At 38.7% G+C, this 22500-nt stretch overlaps 1 protein-coding gene and 1 long non-coding RNA gene across 2 annotated transcripts; one reads left to right on the forward strand and one right to left on the reverse strand.

Moving 5' to 3' along the window:
• Positions 1 to 3034: 3034 nt before the first annotated feature.
• On the reverse strand, positions 3035 to 13092 carry LOC149110898 (uncharacterized). Its single transcript, XR_016207852.1, has 3 exons — positions 12830 to 13092; positions 10303 to 10383; positions 3035 to 5448 (listed from the first exon to the last, which is right to left on the reverse strand). It is a non-coding gene; the product is annotated as an uncharacterized LOC149110898 (long non-coding RNA).
• A 39-nt stretch (positions 13093 to 13131) lies between these two features.
• LOC149110899 (uncharacterized) lies at positions 13132 to 20279 on the forward strand. Its single transcript, XM_089291543.1, has 2 exons — positions 13132 to 13793; positions 15521 to 20279. The coding sequence occupies exons 1-2, from the start codon at positions 13770 to 13772 to the stop codon at positions 16067 to 16069; spliced, it is 573 nt and encodes a 190-aa protein (XP_089147669.1). The 5' UTR covers positions 13132 to 13769; the 3' UTR covers positions 16070 to 20279.
• Positions 20280 to 22500: the final 2221 nt, after the last annotated feature.

The raw sequence follows: 22500 nt of genomic DNA on the forward strand, positions 1-22500 counted from the left end.
TCCTTAAAGTGTACAGAACATACTCTTGTGCTGTTTGTTATCTGTAGATGGACCAGATCATAATAATAAATGTAAATACATGTGCGCGACAATGACATCGATAACCTAACCAACTTACCTTTTGCCCACGTCTCGCCGTATTTTGACAACCCACTGCTTTCGAATGGCTTCATCACTGGGAAATTGGTGAAAGGTATGATTTGGAATATTTTTAACGCGATTATTTTTACATTGCGGCACGCAACAGTGATCTCCGTTGGGCATGATTGCGGATGATCGCCTTGTCTCCTCGATCGCCGGAAGTTGACTTTACACGCGTGGCCTCGCATTGGTGTCAAAAGTACATGACCTCAATCCAAGATGGCTGCTGTGCGATAAAGGCGAATGGCGAAAACAAACCATCCAGAAGATCCCGACGAAACAACGAAGGAAAATCCCACTGAGGAAGTCGAAGACGAACTTCTAGAGTATCCTGCACTCGACAATAGCGACTCGCTATTGAGAGTACTCACTAATTTGAACCGAAACATGGATCACATGGCGGGTTCAATATCCGCCATGGGCGAAGCTTTCGCTGCTTTGTCGAAGCAGCGCCCAGCGAAGCGAGACGCTCGCTCTGGGACTTTAGACCCTTTAAATTGGGAAACAAAGAAACCTGGAGTTGATGCCGGTGATGCTGTTGAAACTGGCGGTGAAAGCGATGATTCGGACGTTCAAGAGCTTCTTGCAACCAGCGCTGAGAACGACTCCGAAGGCGCCAAAACGTCGCCCGCCAAAACGTAGGACTCCTGCAACAATGAAGGCGAAGACGATCTTTTAAAGAAATTGGCCCTCGACTTCTCAAAAGATGACAAGGTGAGCAGCCCAACATCTAAGCAACTTGCAGATATTATCGATAAGAGATGGGCTTCGAAACTGAGTGAGAACAAGGTCAAGGAGACGGTCGAGAAATACGATCGCCCTGAAAACTGTAGACTACGAGTAGTCCCTCTTTCGCTTAGTCCGTCGTGCGTGACGCGAAAGAAAACCGCGAGAAAAAAATGGCCGCGCGAAAGGAGGGACTACCGCCTAAGCCCAAGAGTTTGAATTATGCGTTGCTCTCACAACGCAAAAATATGATTGGCTTATGTTAGGAGCGTTGCCAACGTGTTGTCAACATTCGAGATACCTGTGACGTCTTGCAGGAATGTTTTGGAACCGGAGCAAATCGAAGCGGTACCAGAGCAAATCGAAGCGTTGGAATCGAGCTTCGCAAGCCGTGATGTTCTTGCGAATCTGCCAACTGGCTTTGGAAAGATTTAAATTTATCCAGTGTTTTGTTTGGCAAAGCTTTCTGCCTCCAACCCGACTGCGAGCGTTTTAGTGATTTCGCCGCTCAACAGCAACTGCATCGTCTAAGTCAGCGACTATAAATTCACTGAGCTTGGCCTTTTTCTGCCGTCCATTTGAAAGATTGAACCGGACTCTCACTTGAAACCGGACATTCATCTGAAATTTTCCGTTGCTATCGGCAAACATTTCACCGCAGTTGGATGATCTCCTATGTGTAATGTATAATGTATAATGTAAATTCTCGGTTGAAACTCTGTTGAAATTTTCGCAATAACTTTTAGACGCAGCGAAAATCGTTACAAGAGGTCTCTTTCGCCGTCTTCTTTTTAAAACTTCTTTGGCAGTTTCGCTGAACGAACACTGAACGAAGATATACTTCTCACGGCATATGTTTTTGCCTGGCTACTTGAAGAGTAGAGTAGAGCAATTTTATTCAGATCTCCTGGGGCTATTGATAACAGGCGATAATAAGAGGACGTCAAGATGAGAAATCCTACACCGAAAAATTACTCGGCCGTGAAGGGGCAAACTCTTGGGCTTAGGCGGTAGTCTGTACCGTTGCAGTTATGTCCTATGTAGCAGACATGTCCTCTGACGTAATGTGATATACGGAGCCAATCATATCATGCGTTCTATCTAATAACACGCAGCATAAGACTGGTAACTAAACTCCGTTGCAGTTCGGTCTTCGAGCAAAACTGATTTTTGGAGGGGTAGCGTACGGAAGCAGTATTTGACTTTGTACGTCTTTACTCTGAACCAGAGTGACTCTGAACGTAAATATGCAGCGACTATTTGCAAGAATGGCATTTACCTCACAAGATTTCTATCGGAAATTGACCGCTTAGTGTATTTTCAGTTTCAAATTCAACATGAAAGTTCGATCGAAGATTTAAACAGTGGTTGCTCTCCGGTTTGCGAACTGCGTGTTCCCGGCCAGCCAATATTAAACTCCGCGCTTTGATTATCCTCAAATTATTCAGATCGTTTAATGATATTACAGAGGCAAAACAAAATTTCTGAGAAGCAGTGTAACCAATTTTAGTTTCGGTGCTGTAAAGCTACCACTCAATCTGCGCAATATTTCTCTATTCCCAATCTTGTCACTCACACGAAATCCGGTTCGCGAAAGCCCTCTTCTCAGTATAAGTTTGTTGAGGCTGACTGAACCTTTTTGGGTAAGCCGTCTCCTGTAGCATCGAACATTTATTACAGAAATTTTCTTGTCGAGTAGATTTTTATGGCCGGAGTGCTTTCTAACTGTTCCTAGTTCAGCAGTAGTAGTCAAAAAACCACAGAGCACTTTGTGGCCTATTGAAAACACCACAGAGTGCTTTGTGGCCTACTCAAAACACCACAGACCGCTTTGTGGCCTATTCAAAACACCACAAAGCGCTATGTGGTGTTTTATTTTGGGATTTAACATTGAAAACTGGATGGCTCGTTGACTCGCAAATATCTCACAGCTATTTTCTGAAATAATTTGGTTTTTCCAATTTTTCACACCACAAAGCGCTTTGTGGCCTATTCAAAACACCGCAAAGCGCTTTGTGGCCTATTCAAAACACCACAAAGCGCTTTGTGGTCGTCATCGTAATCATAGCGACTCTGTCAGTGGAAATTATACTATGTGGACAAAACTGGCAGAGGGGCTCTCTTATTTTGACAGGGAGGTTGGCAAGATTTTCGCACCACCCCTTACATTAATTATGCATGCAATTTTTTGACTGACTCGTTCTTTTCACGATTGCTGTTTGAGTATAATGTGATAGTTTGAGATAGTTGCATACATAATTAATGTATGGCGCTGTACGGAAATCGTACCTGGAGGTTAGCCGAGTGCTCTTAAAGAAACCTCTGAAAGGAACCAATAGATTTTCGCAAACGTGCTGAGCAAGGTTATGTTGAACACTATTTCAGTTTTTGTTTTTAGAAAGAAATATCACCGAACCTCCGATATAAGACTTGATAGTACTCGTTATGGTTATCAGAGAGAGCACTGACTGCTAATGAGATTTGCATTCCTGGGATCGGCTGGAACTAGCTACAACGGGTGCGTGTTATTAACCGGGAGACGATGAAATGAAAGCAGAAGGTTGAAAATTAGGAATTCAGAGATACCTCAACCTATCACTTGTTTCGGTTAGAGAATCTTAGAGGGATTTATTATGTTCATTGACTTATAGCTTTATTGTTAGTCCTCGTTTGTAGGCACACCCCTCAGGAATTTAGCATTGAACATGGAATGAAACTTACGTCGGATACTGATATGGGTATTTCTTTTTTTAACAAGTCTAAGGATCTCGCCATAACATTGCAAGGCGAAGAACTCGACCAATGTTTTACCAACACGGACCTCATACTAGTTCAATGACATAATTCAGTTATGACAAAAAAGATTACAAATCTTTTCTTATTTATTTATGGCTAGACTGGAATTTATACAACTGGTGTTTTCATGAGCAGGTATGATTACAATTATCACTATCAACTGGAATCTTATATATCTTTCTACACACGGGCGAACCAAAACAATCTGACTTGTGACCTTGAATTAATTGGCTTGAATTATCTGCAATGCTCACGTATCATACAAACCGTTGCTTTATCCAAACATTTTCGAAAATTATATTTTAGGGCATGTTTTTAGCCTTTGTTATAAAACCACTATAATCTTGAGATTTGTATTGTTACAAAGGCAAAATAACCAAAGTTAGAATTAGTTTGAGAAATTCTATTTTTGACAGATAAATGCCTTTTGGACATACTAATATAATACTTATCATTGCATTTACAGTGGTGCACTTCTAACACAGACCACCAAACCAATTTTTTTTCATCATTTTTTGACATGTTTTCAACAACTTTCCTATGGCTTCCATTCAAATCTGGCAAATCCAAATTATGAAAAGAAATGTGAGAGGTGGAGTTGTCGACTGATCAACAGGTTACATGATGCTTGATATTTTCACCATTCATGCATTTTGATTAGCTTATTCAAACCAAGGAAGGTGGACACAGTTAGTCAGGCACGACTGTGGCTGGGTTCTTATTACAAAGATGAAAAGTTCTGTCACTCTTTTGTCCCTTAAATCTAGATCCAACAAACTAGTCACAGGCAACACAGTGATTTGTGGTTCATTTAGTAAAAAAAAAAGTAATGACATATTTTCTTCAGCCTTTGAGCTTGGGCTAATTTGAATAAGCTGTTGTAAATGTAGAACAATCAAAACAATTTCAGACTCATCCTCTATTTACTTAATTATTACTTATTAATACATCTGTTAAAGAAATCCTGATAAAAAATTAAAAAATCTACGAAATAAATACTGATTTTATCACTGTCACTAAACTCGTCCTCTATTAACTTTCTGTAGAGGTGTTCATCATCATTGTCTTGTTCTTCTTGCCCTTCCGCTTGTTCTTCTTGATCCTCTTGTCCTTCTTCTTCTTCTTTGTCTTCTTCTAACTCCCCCTCCTCCTCATCGATCATATCATCTAATGCCTCCAGGTATGGTTTGGCCAGGCTATTAAAAATATGGAGATGGATTTACTTCATCAATAGACACAACAATATTGTGGAAAACTGAAACTTTCTGTGAAGGGGCCTGTTACGGCTATTTCGTGTTTTCTTTGTGTCCTTTTTTGTTCCGTATGTTAATGTATTTTTTCACATTCTGCATGCTTTCTTTCTCGCGTCGTATGTAAATTTCGTTGCGTATATATTTGTGTTATCCTTTCATGTTCGTTTAGTGCTAGTTTATTGTCCGGTACACTTGTATCTTCTTGGTTCCCTGAACCCCGTTGCCAGCATTTTGGTAAGCCGTTTAGTTTATCGTCTGTTTGTGTTTTCCTCTCAGTTTTCTGCCGTCTTCAGTTAGTTATTTGTAGTAATTCGTTTCATGTTTATCTTTAGGAATTTACCTTCCTCCTACGGAAAGTGAAATAAATTTGCTGGACTAATTGAAACTCGCTTTAAGTTGTGTCTGAAGTCGGCCCTTTGCCTCTTCAGGGCCCATTTCTTGAAACTTCCTGGCTATTCAACGGCTTGTCAACTTACAAGGACCGTTTTCAGGCTGCTGTTTTGGGCCCAAAGCACCAAACTACCTAATGAAACTGAAATCAGTTTTTAAAAAGAGCATTGGAATTACAATCTTAAGTACAACAGTAATATTATTATAATTCAAATTATAAATATTCATACTGTATTTTGAAAGTGGAAGTTTTATCACGAGGAATGTGAACGCCTTAAAGAGATCTTTTCCCGACTGTGCTATCCTGACGACCTTGTGCAGTCAATCATTCGCAGATTTATTGAATCAAAAGTGTCCGAGGATTCACATACTCGAGTGGCTGATAAAAGAGAAGCCCCAGTCAGAATCGTGTTGCCCTACAAGGACCAGAAATCTGCAAACGTAGTACGTAAACAGCTGGCTGACCTCAGTCGGAAGATCAACGCAGATATTATTAAGTAGAAAGATCAAGGATGAAATTAAGGTCAGGGAAGACAAGCAGCCTCTTGTTAGTCAACAATGCGTGGTGTATTCATTTCAGTGTGGCCTGTGTGATGCAGGCTATGTCGGTTACACGTGCCGACACCTACACCAACGAATTGAAGAACACAAAGGATCGGCAATCGGAAACCACCTCAGAGAGCAGCACGATATGGAGCCAGAAGACATCGCATAGAGTTTTCGAATCTTAAGAAAGTGTCAGAACAAATTTGGCTACCTTATTTTTGAAATGTTTTTTTTTATCAAAGAACTGAAACCAATGCTAAACAAACAGTGCGATTCAATTCGCGCCCAATTATTTGTTTAGAGCAATTCTTGCTAAGATTATTTTATTTTTCCATTGTATATTTTTAACACTTTTTCACATATTTTATCACATTTTAGCGTTCGCCACATTTTTATCTATTATAAGTTGTTTTTAACATATTTATGGCTATATGCTATTGTAGAAAATTTACTCACTTGAAAATGACCTCGTAGAGGTCGAAACGTCGTGACTTTTTAGCGCTAGTTTTTATTTCAAAATCGATTTCTAAGAAACTACTTATTAACATACTGTATTTCTATACTTAACTAAGAAAACCAGTTTTTGATTAATATGATGCAAATGGACTTCTCTATAAACTCACTTCCTTCAACTTAATATCTGCTAATTTTTCACACAAATAGCAAACCACCAGTTGTGATTGCAGTTACCCGTCTCACTCTACATAGCAATCTTCAATTTGGTTTCAAAATTAACTTGCATTTGGGTTTGCATCACTGTGCTCTGTTTTGCATCCTGTACTTTCTTTGTTGTGTTGTCTGTAATATTGTTAATACTCTGGTTCTGGTTTCAAGGCACTTCAATGAAAACTGTTCAGACATCACTTCCTTCCTGCATGAGATGAAGTAATAGTTAAAAGCACATGCCATTTTTGGTCTGGGACATTGATGGGGATTCCTGGACAGGCCCCCAGAGGAGCTCCCATCTGCTTTCAAAATTACATCATTAGCCTAGCAAAACTAGTGCCAGTCCTAAACCCCACATTAGAATTTAAAATCCTTAAAACTCATAGTCTTGTTGTTATTGGGATAAGATGTTCTAGGTTCCTAGCTACTGTGTTTGAAACACCTCACAAGATTAGAAGCCACAGATTTAGGAAAGCCATTCCCTAACAGAACGTTTTAATCATTGTTCTTTGTTTCTGAATGAGAGAGTCTATTTCACATATACGAGAAGCCTGGTGCAACAAGGCCTAACCCAAGTAATTTTGGCAAGTCAACGTACTTGACTAGAAAACAAGACATTCTGTCCAGTGTTTGTGTGATTCCTATAAATGTCAATGGATGTTCTTTTCAGAGAAATATCCAGGAAATGGATCAAGCCATCTTCAAATTTGTTGACTGTAGAACATGTCAGATTTATTTGGTTTGTCCATCAACAGCATATCTTCAAAATAACGTCCATAAAACTACTCATTTATAAGGCCACTGTCAAGCATTTTGCGAACAATATCATTTTGGAGTTCTGTCATGATAAAAAAAACAACAACAACGGCCTAATGAAGAACCTAACAAAATGCCATCAATTTGCTTGTCAAGTGCTCTCTTAATTAATTTGGTGTTAATCAATTTATTGTCATTAACTCCAAAGAAACCAATCTGAACAACTGTCAGGGCTTGCTGTCAGGGCTTGCAAACTCCAGTTCCTCTTAGAGTGAAAACAAGGTGTTTTCCTTCCACATCTACATGGGAGAGTATCATAATTTATGTGGGTGGTGGTGGTGTATCAAGTTGTGTTTGACAAACCCTTTTCATTTTTTATGTTTCTACATATAGCAATATAAAGGAACTGTTTTTTAACTGTTTAATAGCAAACCACTTTATTTTTAAAAAGTGTCTGTTATTTTTAGTTAAAGTTAATTTGGCTAACAATTCCTTTCTATTTAAATGTATGTTGCTTGAAAACTGTGACCTGGTGGCCCTAGATGCAATTTGAGTTTTTCTGTAATTTTGAAAAGTCAAGCCCCTCTGTTTGTTATTAATATTGTATCAAAAGGATAACGCCATTCTTATCATGGTTATTCTATTGATTCCATTTCATCATTACTTAAGATGGTTCTGCAGTTATTGTGGGCACACTACCCCATGTCAAAGTTTGCAACATAAATTTTGGGGCTTTGAAGTGTTGGCTAAGAAATTTTGGGAAATATTTTGTCTTTCACTCAGTGATAATGTTACTTAATTCCATTTACTGGGGAAAATATCTGGTTACTGGTGTTTGACTGGACCCCATTTTTTGGACGACAACACTACCAGTAAAAAAAATTTTGCTGGCATACTTTTACTCAATTTCTGGAACCAGCTTATTTTGACTTAATACAAACCATGCCCAAGTTTTGGGGAAATCATTTGAGTAGAAGTTCAGAAGTATTAACTTAAAGGTCAAAGACATGTAAACTCAACTCTAACATTCACTGAAAGTTTCTACAATTGACTCTCATTTCCAAAACAAGCCATGAACCCAAATTTTGTGAGAAGCTTGCCCCAAAGCTTGCTAAATAAAAGTGGCTAGTCGATTAGTGATTGTGCGAACTATAAAAAGCATTAATCCCTAGTTCTTAAAATACTATAAAATGCTTGATAACCTCATTGAATTTTCAAAGATGCATTTTGCAACAGTATTTGGAAATAACTTTTGTGTCAAAGTCTTTCCGCACAAATTGTACGGTACAGCAATATTTTGGCTATAAGTTTTACTGTTGTGACTCAAAAAGAAATAGGGCACTGTTGACAGGATTGTAAGCTACTCCCCAACTGATCTCTGCTGAGGAAGAGAAGCAGTTTTATTAATCTATGATTACAAATACAAAATAGGTACTACAGGTACAGGCTGAGCCATCTTTTTGCCATTCCTTAATATATAGTTAAAAAGACAATTATTAATAATAACAATAATAATAAATAAAAATAGCAATAAAAACAACAACGATGACAACAAAAATAATAACAATAATATTAATGATAATGATGTGCTTCTGGGCATGAATTATGTTTTCAGTCACGACAGTTGGTTCATTGTGTTTGACCAGTAAAAGTGCTTCACTGGGTCTATTTGTTAGAAAAGTGGAGTCTCATCAAAATGTGTGGGCACAGTTCGTGGATGTTTAAAATCTTGTGAGGGTTGTGCTCTATGACTGATTAATCACCCAATGAATCACTGTTGCAACACAAAAACAAGATGGCAAGTTTATAAAAAAGTTGAGCATTTCTGCAAGTTGAAATTTTCTCATGAGTGCTAATGGGCAACAAAAGCCTACCAGGTAGACAACTAAAAAGACACACGGGGAACCAACAAAAACAGAACTAGTTGCCCAAAGGGGAAATTAGCAAGAAAGTTAGTGTCGAACACTGCATTAATAGCCGTCAAGCTCATTCTAAGAGCTTTGCGGCATCCAAAAGTTTTCTTTACTCTGCCTCCTCGACTCCTCAACCTCTCTTAATTCATTTATGTTTGTTGTGCCCCAAACCATTGCAGGAAAGAAAGTGAGTGCTTTGCAGGCTGTAAGTATACATGTAGAATACAGTGGGGGCAATTGTACATGTATGGTTTACCAGTTTTGTCATTTAAGTTAAGGTTGTCATTTGCTAACACAGAAAGCTCAACTTCCTACAAGCTGTCTTGTTCACAGCTTTTGGGGTTTTAAATAAGAGTCACAACAAAGAATAGAAAAAATATGTGCACTGCGACAAATGCTTGAGTAACTACATATGATATGCAAATATCTTCTGTGTAACATGCAGCAAAAATTGCTTGTATCACTGCCATACATCTATACCTTAACCTATAATAAACCACAGAACCTCCCAAACTACCAGTAAGTTGAGACTTTTATTTTATATCAATTTTAAAAACAAAATTATTTTGTTCTAGTGGGGACAATGGGTTGTTGACTAGTTTAATGGATACACAAGAATAATAAGCTGTGCATTAAAGTGGTACTGTACAATCACTTCTTCCTTAAGATTTTGAAACTCCATCTACTAAACACTCCCTGTGCTAAATTTTAAGCCTTCATAGCAGGGATGAAAAGGAATTAAAAACTAGAAACTGGCTAATTTATCCAGGTGCAAAGAAGATGTGTTTTGAGAAATAGTTGGCCTTCTCTAACACATAATAGTTGGCTTTCTCTAATACACAATAGTTGGCTTCCTCTAACACATTTGGTTTGCAATGTTCTTCTTAGTATTGCTGGAGTACTTAGTGTACAAGAAAAAACTCATAAGCTAACCAGATATTGAAGTATAATATGAGGACATAAGCCCTAAAATTCCTGAGAAAGTGCTGCCATTACAGTTAAGACCCAATTACGTACAGGTAACAAAAAAATGAATTATTTTGGCAAGACACAACTCTAAAAAAGTTATCAATGCATGGCAACTGATACATATCATGGTAAGGGCTGATGCTCACCATCCCTAGTTCCTTCTCTACTACAACTTTCTTCGGTTTGTGCATGTTTTCCCTCATCCAACCCATGATGATCATCCATTACTGCCAAAACAGAAATTCAAAGCATTATTGTTAAACACAAAATCACACAAATGCAATATTTATATTTTAAGTTACACTGACTGTTTTAAAATAACATACATGTACAGCCTTGTAGATTAAAAGCTGTTCCTCAGTAAAGGGAAATTTAAAAGAAAACAAAATTCAAGACCTAGGTTTTTAAAGTCTATTTCAACTGACAATGAAACCAAAACAGAACAGACTGAATCTCTAGTGGCAAAGTTTAGCTGGTGAGAGCTACATCTTATTATATGGCTAGCTCCGCGAGCAGGCAAGATGAATCAAATCCTGCGCTGTGATTGGCTACCCGAGTGGGCAAGATGGAGCTATCTTGCCCGCTCGGGACTACCTGCCGTGTCCTGCAAGAAAAATTTCCCTGAAAGCCATATAATAAATCCTTTATTGACCAAGCTTGTTCGTTCAAGATGGCTGGATATTGGCCTCGTTCTTTTTTTGCGAGTTTAATAAACTCACAAAAAATGAACTTGGCCAATATCCAGCCATCTTGACCTCACACTTGGTCAATAACCCATATATATTTACCAAGAGATAAAAGACATCCTTGAGAATAAACATACAAGTAGATAAACAAACCGTTTTCTCCTTCTTTAATTGTTTTTACATTAAAAGAACAAAAAAAACCCAAGTATCCAAAAACATGAATAAATTCTCCAGAAGATAACAAGAATGGCAATGTTCCTCACACAAGAGCTGGCACAAAGAGATAATGGCAATGCCACCTAATGAAGACATGACAAGGTATTGGCATGTATCCCTATTTAAACAATGGAGAGTTTCTGTCGAGGAACTATCGGTTGATAGTTGCCCCATGGAAATGTGATGTTCTTAAAACAAATATGCTAGTTTTAAGAACATCAAATTTCCAAGGGACAACTATCAACCGATAGTTCCGAGACATACATGTAAACACTCTATTGTCTTTATTATCCACCACTAAATTTTCTTCCGCATGCCAGTTCAAAATTCATATTGAATTATTTTCAACTTTTTTAGATGAAAGCCATGGAAGGTCGTTGAAGCCAAATGTAAAATTTGAAAAAGGAAACAGACAAAAACCCACTTAATATATTTCAATTGTTTACTTTCTGTAAGCCCGCTTCTTTACAGAAACATTTACACAGACGAGTACTATCCATCTGGGTATTTTCCTCAGACAGGCACTATGGGCTGATAGTGTCTCTCCACGGATGAACACTATTGCGTCACGTAATCAATTTAAACCAATAAGAATTGGAGAAAATTCAGTGGTGAACTATAATATGTACTAATTGGACCAGCCGCATAGAAAAGGAAACCTAGGCAAGCACTTCTTGAAGCAGCCTCACATGATGACTATACACACTGCCTGTCTACAAAACACTGCTTCGTAACAAACAGCTTAAAGGTAGCAAGTCAACAACAGAGGAAAAGAAGAACAGAAGGACAAACAACCCTGACCTTAACTGGTGATTCCTTAGCACTATATTGCGAATGCTTCAAGCGCAGAATTTTACACTTATTCAATAGCATCAAAAACAAAATCATTACTCATGGATTGTATGTTATTTGGATTATTTTCGATTCTTTTGCATAAGTTGTTTATTATGTTGTTCCTTATGCTCAAAAATTCATGTATGTCTATCAAAGTTCATCAAAAAACTGTACCTTCTAGCCACCGCAAAATGTAATGCGGAGTGATAAAATAAATGAATAGTACTATTTAAAAGACCTGGCAAAATAGGGTAAGACTGGTACATCATATCTCTTTTGCAAGTATGGTGACCTATTTTAATTTATTTTTAGAGACTGTGCTTGGTAGGAAACATTCAGGGAAATGTATTGTGCATTTGTTTTCATGATTGTGCCCAGGAGATTACTTTAAGCTTACTTTAACATCGGTAGAAATCATTCCCAATACTGATAGAAGCAAAGAAATACCAGACAAAATAAAGGCTCGAAAGTTCAAACTGTCACAAGAATGGTAAACTCGATTTCTTGACATCCTGAACTAAACTCAAATTTCTTGAACTGTAACCAATTTCAATCCTTGCAATCCTGCACTTTATTTCGAAACTACTGTTTTTGCTTTGCTCTATAACATTTTTATCCAACTAAGCTGTATATTAGGTGGCATTTGGCGATACAAGGTGGTAATAAGCTGAGTGAAAATTTGCTCTGTCTCCACGACAGCGTTTCTTTATGCCCGTGACGGAGGCAGATCTTAATTGCAAAATTCAAAACACAACAGTGTGGACTATACAAACTAGGGCCAGCTTAGTTCGTGCCGCTTGAAAGCAACACGATCAACAAAACTTAGATTGCTGATGAACATGTCGAATTGGCTTCGTAGACTTGAGCCATATAAATTGCTCACTCCATTTCTACAAACAACATAATACAATACACTACACTTCACAAAGCTTCTTACCAACAATACTAGGCTTCAAAGGCAGCTGTGAATGTGTTTCGGGACATACAGAAAGATCCGGCAAAACACCCTCACGATAAAAGTTTCGAGCTTTCAACTGGCAAACACCGTCCCGTCCCCTAGTAAAATAATCTCAGAGGACACGATCACAACGCATTTTCATTGGAAGAAACAACAACACATACAATTGGTCAAAAGGTGTCAGACATGTCTGCCACGCAGGACGAAAGTGCAACGCTACAGTAGTCCCTCCTTTCGCGCGCTCCTAGCCCCCAGGATTTCGCGCGGCCATTTTTTTCTTGCGAATTTCTTTCGCGTCACGCACAACGGACTAAGCGAAAGAGGGACTACTCGTAGTCTATGAAAACTGTGAGAAGCTTGTTGCCCCCAAAGTGAACCCAGAGATTTGGGGAAAATTAACCCATCATGGGAAGAAGCAGGACCTCAGATTGTCTGCTATTCAGAACATGATAGTGAAGGTTGGAGCCATTATTGCACAATCAACCCAGAAGCTCATGGATTTTCGAGGCCAGGGCACGCAAAGTGGCAAGCTCGACACGGGCGCATTACTCACAGCACAAATTGATGCCATTGCCCTGTTGGATCACACCAATTACGAGCTCTCGCTTCGTAGACGGGAAGCCATCAAACCCAACCTTAACAAGGAATACGGCTCGCTGTGTTCTTCGCAAACGCCGGTTACCAAATTGCTATTTGGCGACGAGCTTCAGTCGCAGCTTACTGCAATTCGAGCCTCAAACCGAATTAGTCACACAGCAGTGCACAATAGCACTAATAAATCTTTCCCCAAACCTCCTTATCGCCAGAAACAGGACCAGCCTTTTTTAGGCAAGGGCCATTTCCAGTCCAGGTGGAAGCCCCAGAAAACCTGGAAGAAAAAGGAGGAAACCAGCAAGAAATAAATACTGCCGATGACATCATGTCCAAGCTCCACATGTTACAGGTAACCCAGTTTGAAGGCTTTATTCCTACACTCATAGCTTACCTTGTTACACAAACAAGTTGCTTCAAAAGCGGTAGGCTGGCACAATTTGCCCATTGTTGGCAAAAAATCACCTCAGACACTAAGATTCTTCAAATGGTTTCAGAACAATACATTGAATTTGACACTAAGCCTTGCCAAACACGCCCCCCCCCCCCCCCTGCAGTGAAATGTTTTAGTGCAGAAGAAAATGCTATTATTTCCAAAGAGGTTGCAAACTTGCTTCAGAAGGCAGTTGTTGTTGAAACCAGTCATGAACCAGGGGAGTTCATCTCTTCTGTTTTTGTGCGACCCAAAAAAGATGGCTCTCACCGAATGATCCTGAACCTTAAAAACCTGAATAAACATGTGCAATACAACCACTTTAAAATGGATATCCTTCAAAGTGTAGTAAGTCTTATTACCCCTAACTGCTATATGGCCTCTGTTGACCTCAAGGACACATATTACTGCGTACCTATTGCAGTTTCAGACCAGAAGTACCTTGAGTTTGAATGGGGTGGCAAATTGTATCAGTTTACCTGTTTTCCTAATGGTTTAGCTTTCTGCCCAAGGAAGCTTACTAAACTAACGAAGTCAGCCTACTCTGTTTTGAGACAACTTGGACATATAAACTCACGGTATATTGATGACTCGTACCTACAAGGTGGAAGTTATGAGGAATGCCTAGCTAATGTTCTAGACACTGTGAAAATGTTCCTCTCACTGGGTTTCATTGTTCACCCTCAAAAGTCAGTTTTTATCCCTTCACAAAAATTATTATTTTGGGGGGTTGTCTTGGACTCAGACCAGATGAAAATTTATTTGACCAATGAAAAAGTTGACAAGCTCAAATCAATTTGTACCAAGCTTATCAAGGCCAAAGAAACCACTATACTGGAGGTTTCAAGGGCCCTTGGGTATATGGTATCTAGTTTCCCAGGTGTCATGTATGGCCCGCTTTATTTCCATCCGTTAGAGAGGGAGAAAACTCTTGCTTTAAGATATAGCAAGGGTGATTATGATGCTTGTATGGTAGTATCAGACAAAGCTGGTACAGAATTATTGTGGTGGAACACACACCTTGAAGCCAGTTACAATGTCACTAGTCATGGTAAGCCTACTGTTGTCATGTCAACTGATGCCTCATCCACTGGCTGGGGCTGCGCCCTAAATGATACCAGTACAGGTGGACACTGGACCTCAGAGGAAGCCAGAAACCACATAAGCTATTTAGAGCTCCTAGCCATATACTTGGCTCTTAAATCTTTTTCACCTATCATTAATGGGCAGCATGTGAAGGTCATGGTGGATAATGTGACTGCCCTGTCTGATGTTAACCATATGGGTACTAGTAGCTGTGAAAAAAGAAATGACCTAGCCAAAGAAATTTGGTTATGGTGTGCCCAAAGAAATATTTGGCTGACAGCTGTCCATATCCCTGGTGTAGAGAATGTGGAAGCTGACAGACATTCTAGATGGTCTCACTCGCAACTTGAGTGGACACTAAACAGAACTCTTCTCAGGGACTGCATCAATGCAGCAAAGGTTGAGCCCAACATTGACTTATTTGCTTCCAGAATAAACCACCAGCTTCAGCCTTATGTATCCTGGCATCCTGACCCAGGGGCTGTGGCAATTGATGGATTTCATTTATCATGGAAGCAATATGTGCCTTACATGTTCCCTCCATTTTCTCTTATCTCCAGAGTATTGCAGAAGTTCCAACGGGAGAAAGTTCAAGGAATTATCATTGTGCCAAAATGGCCAACCCAAACATGATGGCCTGTCTTGATGAGAATGCTGATCGACAATCCAGTACTACTACCCAAAATAAAGAAACTGCTGTTTCTTCCGAGCAGTCCAGAAAAGATTCACCCTCTGTATCCAAAACTGGAGCTGCTGATGTGTCACTTGTCTGGAGATCCCTTGAAAGCCAAGGAATTTCAACAGCAGCTTCCAAAATCATTATGCAGTCCTGGAGACTGGGCACCACAACCCAGTACCAAACTTACTACAAGAAGTGGGAATCATTCTGCTGTCGACGGAAAATTAATCCCCTTCAGGCCACTTTACAGGATGGCATAAATTTCCTTGGAGACCCCTTTGCTACTGGTATAGGATACAGCTGTATTAACACTGCACGTAGTGCCCTGTCCTCTATTATTGTGCTTCCTGGGAGTGTTCATTTTGGTAGCCATCCACTCGTGACCAGGTTTGTGAAAGGCGTTTTCGCAAGTAGGCCTTCCCTCCCATGATACAAAGAAATATGGGATGTAAACCCTGTCCTAAAGGTACTTGCCACCTGGACACTTGGAGTGGATTTAGGTCTGAGAGATCTTTGCTGGAAGCTTACCATGTTGCTTGCCCTCTGGTCTGGCCAGAGAGTACAGACACTGAAGGCGCTTACTCTGACCTCAATGACTTTAACTGCAAACACATGTGTATTTACCATTGAAACACCACTGAAGACCACTCGGCCAGGCAAGCAGCTAGGTCGAATTGAGTTTTTGGCATACGAGGCTGACTGGAACCTGTGTGTTGTACAACATTTGCACGCCTATATCGATAGAACATCTCACTTAAGAGGAGAAACTGACCAGTTGCCGATTGCTATCAGCAGCCTCACAAGCCTGTGTCAACTGACACTATCGCTCGCTGGATCAAGAATGCCATGGCCAAAGCAGGAATTGACGCTAGTGTATATAAAGCACATAGCATACGAGCAGCTGCCACATCAGCTGCAAAGGGGAAACAGGTCCCTATTGACACTATCATGTCTGCAGCAGGTTGGAGTTGTGAGAGCACCTTTGCTCGGTTTTATGATAAGCCTATCCAAGACACTGCCGCAAATTTTGGACATGAACTGCTGCATAGTAGCTGTGAAATGCTTTTTACACGGTTGTTTCAACCAGAATTGTTTACCATATTGTTACTGTTAATGTAAGGTTACTTGAAGAGACATGACATTTTGATGTGGTGTGTACCTTGTTACAGCACCCTGTTGTCATCTATATTGCATTAAATAGATTGATGTTCATGGTTTTGCTCATGATCATGACGCTTTAAAGTCTCACGTGACTCCTTAGCGACATTGACCAATGACGAAGTAGAATTGTAAAATTAAACGAAACTTACCTAAGTTTAAGTTTGATTAAGATCCTACGAAGTCATTGGTCTGGAGCTAAGGAGTCAGGTGCCCTCCCATCTGGGCTACCTACCCTACTGATTTACAACAGTCCTGATCATTCGCCTTTAAAGTGTGACCGCTCTGGTTTCGCGCGCATATCTCACCTGACTCCTTAGCTCCAGACCAATGACTTCGTAGAATCTCAATCAAACTTCAACTTAGGTAAGTTTCGTTTAATTTTACAATTTATAATCACAATTCAAAAGCGAGATGGGTTTCCAGTTTTTTATGTAACATAGAGATTTATATTTTTTTGGAATCAACGTTGATAATCCTCTCCTCTGTGATATGGAGAGAAGGCCTTTAGCATGGGAAGCGTTAATAGCGGCGAGAAAAAAGCGCTTAATGTCATTCCAAAAGACTTTATAAAATTCAACTGGAGTTCCGTCCGTTCCAGGTGTCTTGTTTGATTCCATAGTTTTTAAACTTTCCAGACATTCTGCAGTCGTTAGCAGACCTTCACAAAGTTTTCTTTCGTCATCACTTATTTAACAAATGGTAAACGCCATAGCGTGTACTATTTAGTTATGGATGCACGCGGGAGGTTGCTAAACACGAAAGAAGCGTAAGAGTCGCACGAGGCGATAGCCTCGTGCGACTCTAGCTTCTTGAGTGCTTAGCAAACCTCCCAAGTGCATCCATAACTCAATAGTGCACGCTATGGCGTTTACCATTTGTTTTATAACATAACATTGAGACACTGGAACAACAGAAGTCCTTTTATTGAGCTACATCACAAAAAAAATGTTCGTGTAGTCTTACATGACAAGAGAAAACAAGCGCGCGAAAATTCATTCACGACAACCGACAGCACACCAGTAACTCGATAAAGTTTCATCTTCACACAACTGTGAAGACAGTTTCGCATTTCTCGGAGAAGGACGTCGGCCATTACTTTGGAAACAATGTCTGTCAAAAGATTTGCATTGTAAACATTCGCACACACGTCAGCAGCGTACACCCATGGGCAAATAGTAGACGCTAAATTAACCAATCAGAGCGCGCGCTTTGCTTTAGTTATGTTATAATGTACAGTGGTTCTCTTTTTGAAAAAAAAGGTCTTCACCAGAAACGTTTTGAAAAGAGCTATTGTTTGACGCGTACATTGCTTGATAAAAGCGTTTCGCTTCATTTAGGATTCCTTCATCTGTGTTTAGAGTGATATTGTCATCGATTTTCAGATTTCTTATTATTTTACTATTAAAATGCCTTTTCTCCAACTCAAAAAAAATACTTTGTATTTTTCTCCCCTTCATCGTACCAACGTGTTCTGGACCTGATAATCGAACCTTGGGTTTTGTAGTTGATCCATTGCTCTAGGCTTAGTTTCTTAGTCTCTAGTTTCGTGCGGATTTCATGCCTCTCAATTTCGGAAAGGTTATTTTCAAGTTTGCATTCAAGCATTAAAATCTCTGTCTCCAGGGTCTTCTCAGTTCGTTTTTGTTTTGCCTTTAGTTGTTTTGCATATTTAATCGAAACTGCCCTTATTTGCATTTCATCACATCCCATAAAAGTATCGCGTCTGCTGACTCGTCCTCTTTGTAATCATTTGACACGACATTTATGGTTTTTTTGATAAGGTTAATATATTCAAGATCCTTTAGAAAGTGGCTGTTCAACTTCCAGAAACCTGGTCCTCTGGGGTTATTTAGTGCCAAGAGACAAAGTAATAAGAGAGTGATCGGTTTTAAAGCCCGGTAGAATATCCGCCTCAAGTGCATCGGTAGATCAGCTTAAAATGATCAAGAAAAAGTCTAATCTACAGTGAATTTCTGGTCTATTTCTTCTCCACGTGAAACGCTGAAAGTCCGGATGAAGATCATGCCAAATGTCCGTCAAATTCATATTTTCTTTGAACATTTCAATTACTTCTAATGATTTAAAATGAGTGGTATGATTTCCTCCTTTCTTATCTTTTTGGATATTTTGTACTAAGTTGAAGTCTCCTCCTAAGACCAAATGTTCACATTCGAAAGTGGATAGGTTATTAAAAACGGCCAGTCTTTTATTCTGATTGGTCTCGTGCGGGAGTTAATCAGGCCAAAGACTTGCTAGATCAAAAGTTTGACTTTTTAAAGTATAAGGATTTTAAAACCCGCTACAAAGTTAATACCACCTTTTTAAGGTACTATGGTGTAGTCTCCGCCCTGGAAAAATTAAAAAAGTCTTTTCAGGACAAGGCTACGATGAACTCTGAAGACCAACTTACTCGTAGTCAAAAGTTACTATCGTCCTCAAGCTTTTGCAATGAGGCGTATAAGTTAAGTGTCAAAGGAATCACTTCATCACCTGATAAAAGCCAGAGTAAATGGATAGCTGACTGCGAAAATTACGAAAACTTCATAGAATGGGATAAGTCATATATTTTGCCTTTCTATTGCACGAAAGAAACCAAACTTCAGACTTTCCAATTTAAGCTTCTTCACAGAAGAATTGCAACGAATAATTATCTCTGTAAAATAGGTATCTCTTTAACAGACATATGTACTTTCTGTGAACAAAAAAAAGAAAGCCTCATTCATCTCTTCTGGGACTGTGAATTCGTTCAAACCTTTTGGCAAAACATCCAACACTGGTTGGTACAGCATCAAATAAAGCCACAGGACTTTTCTTTGACCCTACCAATCTGCCTGGGATTAGTTGATAATACAGAGGATATACTTCTACACCATACACTTCTAATTGGCAGATCATCACATTTATTCATCGCAAATAATGAACACTCTCCCGAATTTACGAGTATTTTCACAAACTTTCCTCAAGTGTCAAGAAATCGAAAAATGTTATGCTTATAAGACAAACACTGTTAAGAAATACAATTCGAAATGGAATCTATTCAAATGAACTGTGACTTCAATCCACTTCTTTCTTTTAGCAGCTCCCCTTTTGCCTTTCAATTCTCTTTCCAATTTTACTCTTAACTTTTCCAAAACCTTACACCTGGACTGGCGGCTTCCTTAGTAGTGTGTTCTTATGTGTCCTTGTTCCTTTTCCCTTTTCTCTGTTGTTTCTTATCTTGTACACGCTTTTCATAATGAGCATGCTTCCCCAAATCTAGACACAAAACCACAATGTTTCAGATCAACTAGGAACAAAATCATTAAGTCGTTAAAGTGTGCACCAGCATTATGTAACAGCATGTGGTAACTACTTTAAAAATATGTATATATTGTAATAAATAGCATTATTTCTTTTGGTAGAAATATAAGTAATGTGAATCATTAAGCATTATGTAACAGCGTGTGGTAACTAGTAAAGAAAAAAAAAATGAAAAAAAATATTGTGATAAATACCATTATTTATTTATTTTTTTGTATAAATATAAGTAATGTGAAATTATCAGAGTTTTTTTTTTTTTTTTTTTTTTAAAGGTAGAAATCCAAGAGGTTATTGTAAAAACTGTAAAAGGGGTTAATCGTGCCTAAACAATATCATATACATATAATAGGGGGAGGGGAAAAAGTTTTCTGGAATGTAAGTACTGTAACTATAACCAAGTAAGTAGTAGATAAATGTTGTGCTGTAGCATTGTATTGTAAGTATTTTTCATTGTACGTAGTGTTTTTTTTTTTTTTTTTTTTTAGTGTGGAAATAAAGTTAATTAAAAGAAAATAAAAACGATCGTTCATAAAACTTTGAAATATAGAAAAGGAATTCAATAAAAAACTTACTTCGACTCATTCTCGTCCACAGAGGCCGCGCTCCTTTTGGTCAGCACCAAGAATCTCGACGTGATTCTTGGTGTGCTTCCCAATACCTGCGTGCGCAAATCGCAGTATCGAGTGTTTAGGCCGCCATATTGGATCAGATAGACAGTGTATGGTTGGGGCGAGAGGAAAAAAATAAGCGTAAACCAGGTGAGCGAGCGTCAACGTTTTAGCGAACACCAAACTGTCTATACTTCAGGCTACCAAGGAATGGACCTTTCTACCGATGTCACGTAATATCAATTTCATCATTAAAACGCTTTTCGCCAATGAATATATACCAAATATACTGTTTATTTATTTTTGTATTTCCGGAGATACTCACGTCCATAGGTGGGAGCAGTCTCTCTTTTGTTTCAAAGTGAGCAGTCGTGAGCGTTCGAGCGTCACTGAGCGTCACTGAGCGTCACTGAGGCGAAGCCGCGAACCGCAAGGGGAGTGTTTCCACATCAGCTTTTTCGAATTATTCCAAACCTTAACGAGTGTTTCAACCGATTGCGATTCGATAGAGTGTTAGTATTAATATTGTATTGTAAGCAGTGTAAGTAGCAATTAATAATAATAATAATAATAATAATAATAACAATAATAATAATAATAATAAAGATTTGCACAACGCTTGATTTGTCACAAACGATGAAAAATCTATTTGGCAACCTCGTCAATCCATTGAATGGCTGGGGGTAATTTGGAATTCTCTTTCTGGCATCATTCTTATCACGGAAAGAAGATAATCCAGTATTGACTCCAACATAAACAGATTTTGTCAAGCAAGACTTTTTTTGTTTCTGCCAGAGAATTGTCGTCTTTCACTGGAAAGATCATTTCTGTCGGCGCCGTTTTTGGTAATGTTTCTAGAACCATGATAATACGTTGTGTGATTTCAGCCGCGGCAGCGGCTCATTGAGACACTAAATTTGCCTTAGACAATTACTGCGTCAGAGAAATTCAATTTTGGAAAAGGAAAAGCCAAGAGAAATAGTGTGTCGACTGCAGCCTTCAGTGCTCTAAAACAATTAATTAGGAGATGGCTTACAAACTCCCTTTCTGCAGCACTAAAGCTACCAAATTAATTATTTCCAGTTTAAACTACTTCACAGGCGTTTAATTAGCGACAAAATAATTTCTAAATAAAATAGGCATTAGAGAAAATGATATTTGTAACTTTTGTAGAACGGAGGACGAATCCCTTTTTCATTTATTTTGGTCGTGTAGCGAGACGTCTTGCGGACACCCTATTCAACACAAAACAATACTTTTACTTCCTTGCTGCCAGATATTACATATGGTCCTGCAAAACAAAGGAAGTGATCCCAAAAATAGGAAGATTTCCTAATTTTCTATCTTCTTTAGAACCTCTTGAATCTAAAACCTCAAAATAAATAAATAAATAAAAATAAAATTAAAACAATTTCAATATAAACTTTTTCAAAGGAAGCCGGGCATGCACGAAAATAGATTAATAATTTAGCTGAGAGTCGTAGTAATGACGTTTTTATCTTCATAGCTCACTGAATACATGTATGTTAAGTAGTTCTGTAGTAGTCTGTTAATGATGTAATGTATTGTACTTCGATGTAAGTAAATGTTGTTATAAAACAAAAACAAACAAAAAAAAATTTTGGAAAAGTAATTTGCGTCGACCTAACACCAAGAATATAGTTCTCGCACCTGTGGCTTCCAATAATGTTATATATTCTGATGCCAGTGCTATCGGCTGTGGCGCTCACACCGGTTTAAATGGCGTTCAGATATGTCATAAAAAGTAGGATGAAGAGGAATGTAAAAAACG

The sequence above is a fragment of the Orbicella faveolata genome, unplaced genomic scaffold, assembly GCF_042242905.1.
Source record: "Orbicella faveolata isolate gen_17 unplaced genomic scaffold, um_ofav_v1 contig_24, whole genome shotgun sequence".
Lineage (NCBI taxonomy): Eukaryota > Metazoa > Cnidaria > Anthozoa > Scleractinia > Merulinidae > Orbicella > Orbicella faveolata.